The 3531-nt window shown below is 39.9% G+C and overlaps 1 protein-coding gene across 1 annotated transcript; it reads right to left on the bottom strand.

Moving 5' to 3' along the window:
* Positions 1-978: 978 nt before the first annotated feature.
* Positions 979-3250, bottom strand: LOC121372145 (dynein light chain Tctex-type protein 2B-like). Its single transcript, XM_041498414.1, has one exon. The coding sequence runs from the start codon at positions 1965-1967 to the stop codon at positions 1458-1460; it is 510 nt and encodes a 169-aa protein (XP_041354348.1). The 5' UTR covers positions 1968-3250; the 3' UTR covers positions 979-1457.
* Positions 3251-3531: the final 281 nt, after the last annotated feature.

Here is a 3531-nt window from a genome sequence, read left to right as displayed (position 1 = left end):
CAAGATGTTAATAAGGCAGAAATATCAAGTCTGACGCGAGATTAATCAACGTCAGAAGCGGGAATGGGGACCCCCCCCCCCCCCCCCCCCCGAAAAAAAGAAGAAGAAGAAGAAGAAGAAAAGATAATGCATTGCCCAACCCCAGCTAAAAATCAAATTAATATATACCTGGACCCTCTGGTTGCTGTCATGATCGACGCCTTTGAGATTTGATTTACGTGGAACAAAATTATAGAACACCTGACTGTGGTATTTGAATGTTAACCACCTAAAGTGTGCGGAACCAACTCTCGTCATGCATGGTACCAGTGTAAAATGAGATCAAATTGTCAGTAGATCTTCCGAGTAAAGCCAGCGCTATTCCGTGACCAAATGACCTTTTGTGCGACCAGTCAAAATACCGCGGCCATTATACATTGAATATGTATTCAAGGAAGATTGGTACTCACTCACTTTTAAATTTGATGGGTAATCAGTGTACGGTATCGTGTAGTTCAATGGCGTAATAACAATTTTATTCACCGAAATAGTGAATGTTAAATCAGAATCACAAGAGTATAAAAATATGAAATAATATTATACGAGTATTGCCATAGAATCATACCTAAGACCACTGCATACAACCGATACAACTACGTATAACATTTACATTAGGCGCGTGTGCAGAAAGAGAGTTTCGGGAGTCAAACCCACACTCCCCGCTCAAACCGAATTACCATAATTTCCTGCGCACGAGCCAATACATTGCGTTCACGCGTAGGGTATATTCGCAGCGTGTTCACATAACGTACACACGTTATATATGCAACGTCTACTGGTAACGTATGTACGTAATTACACGTTATATATGCAACGTCTACTCGTAACGTATGCACGTAATGACACGTTATATATGCAACGTCTACTCGTAACGTAGGCACGTAATGTGTACCAATATACAAACACGTTTAGGCTAAGTAGCGTACACGTTTTCACGAAAGAATTTATATATATATATATATATATATATATATATATATATATACATACATGCATAGAGCGTTAAATAATAACATACTAACAAGCATGTGCGAAAATTTAAAACCCCTATTACAAACACTTTTATCAGAAAAGGCGCAGATTTAGGCTGTGGCCAAATGGGACAGTCCCACCCCCTTATTTTGTCTCAAGTAATTAATTGTATCACTGTTTAGGGTGAAAGTCTTCTTTATCAAGGCCACCAAATTAGATTACGTTAATGTTGCTATCTCCCAACCCCCAAGTATATAATCTTAGATTCGTATTCGGTTGAGAAACCCACGGACATTTCCCCTTTTTGGGCCCTGCTTCAGGCCCCTGGGGGTTTACGACATCCAAATTAACAAATTTGTTTCTCCGTGTACCAAGGGAATGTCCCCACAAAATTTGGTTGGAATTTGGTCAAGTAGTTTTGGAGAAGTCGAAAATGTAAGTTTATATCATTCGTAATACACGGCATAGCAAGAGGCCACTGCGAACAATGATGAGTTTTCGTAGCTGACAGTTGCGTACGTGTCCGTGTCCGCGTTCCAGACGCACCGACTGGCGACCTGGACTCCCTGGTTGACGTTCTGCCCCACGAACACCTGAACGACCAACTTGTAGCGCTTCCAGCGGTGTTCCTTTATCCGACACGTTATTTCGTCCGTCAGCTGCTTGGCAAGGCTGCCGCAAGAGCCGGCGTCGTACCTGACGTTGTGTAGTTTGATCTCCAGCGTGTCCCACATCACCTTCCGAACAGTCTCCGTCTGGAATTTCTCCTGCGTCCCAGGCTGAAGTTTGTATGTGTTTTCAAGCTGAGAGTTGGACATTTTGGATCGGTGGCTCTCTGATCCTTCCAATGAAGCTTTCTTGCTGTTTTGATGCACAACCGCACCGAGCGACAGGCGCATGTGTTTACGTCTCGGGCTCTTGACAACCATCTTGCTTATCAAAGAGCGTTCCGCCATTCTTACAAATTTCAACTATTTATTTATGAACTGTAATCACTTGACAAAAGAAAACAGAATAAACAAGGTTGGTGATCCAAATAATCCAACGTTGAATATACACTGATGTTTTCTATGAAGCTTTCCAATCTAATAGTGTTGAACGATATCCGATCTATAGTGTTTTAACAAAGTATAAGCGTATTGTCAAACAAACAAACCTACAGAGTTTTCTCACAAATATTCTTAAGTAATAAACAAATAATGTATTTCCATACAAAAATACATGTTCTTAAGCAAACAATTAACGTGTCTCAAACAAACAAAAAATGACGTCTCTTCAAACACTATCTTAAAAAAAATTAAATTCAAAAGAACCAGCGTTTCAAAAAACAAATGGCGTTTTTAGAAACAAGTAGCTTTCTTCAAATAGTTTCTAAAAACAAGTAGCCTTTCTTCAAATAGTTTCTAGAAACAACTAGCTTTTCTTCAAACAGAATTTCTAGACACAACCAGCTTTTCTTCAAATAGAGTTTTTAAACACAAGCAGCTTTTCTTCAAATAGAGTTTATCCCACCAAATGACGTTTCTTCAAAGAGAGTTTCTAGAAACAAGTAGCTTTTCTAGAAACAAATATTTCCTCAAATAGCGTTTTTAACTCTCACGTGTTAGGATTGTCAAGTACACGAACTATAAACTACTATCGGAAATCTATGACGGAACAACAGCTCGGAATTAAGTCTTCCTCAAGTCGTGTACTGGTCAACAATGGCGTGGCAAGCTTTGCGTGATAAGCGACGTTTCGTCACCCGGTCCTACTCGACCACATCAGCGACAAACTGCGTTAACCCGTCGGGCTTCTAGTCGTTACGTTCGATGTCTTTCATGCGCAAACAATAGACAGAAATCTCGGTTTCTACCCGTACACGTTAATTACCTTGGAGTGTCGCAAACAAAACATTCCCGACAATATCACTACATGTATTCCATATCCACGTTATAGGAACAGATCATTGTCAGCTGGTGGCTACTTGAAATTCCTGATTAATATCTTCATATTTATTTGTTTAAAGTATAAAGCACTTGTTTACCGTCATGGAAGAAATGTTTGGCTGACAATAATACCTTGTCGCTAGAGCTTTCTGACACGTACTTCTACACTTGGAGGTCGTAACGATAATGTGGTAATAAACTGCTGTAACTTTCGAGTGTTTTACGAGCCGAATAGTCGGCCAATAATCTGGATCTGCTACGACGACTGATAACTACCTGTGAGTGGTACCTGGCTATATACCTCCATTTACCATCCGGACACACCTGCGTTTGCTTGGGTCGTCTATATACCTGCAATTATTTCAGCACTATTCCTCGACACAGACACACCTGTCTAAACGTTATGCCTGCCAGGCAGTCATTTATTATATTAATTATGTTTGGCGTTTACCGTCAATATCATTAATTTCCTTTTTATGTTCTCGTTTATACAACTTTCACAGGGTAGATATACTAGGTTTGCGTCTGCTTTTATTGGCAATTGTTTTTCGTTTTAAACTTTTAGTAGTGTGTTTAGTATTCCCAGATGTTG

The sequence above is a fragment of the Gigantopelta aegis genome, chromosome 4, assembly GCF_016097555.1.
Source record: "Gigantopelta aegis isolate Gae_Host chromosome 4, Gae_host_genome, whole genome shotgun sequence".
NCBI lineage: Eukaryota > Metazoa > Mollusca > Gastropoda > Neomphalida > Peltospiridae > Gigantopelta > Gigantopelta aegis.
Note: the sequence above shows the minus strand (reverse complement) of the source record. Positions and strands in the feature narration are given on the sequence as shown.

What these genes read in the sequence shown, in the direction of transcription:
- LOC121372145 (XM_041498414.1), bottom strand. Translation starts at nt 1,967, where the DNA reads ATGGCGGAACGCTCTTTGATAAGCAAGATGGTTGTCAAGAGCCCGAGA.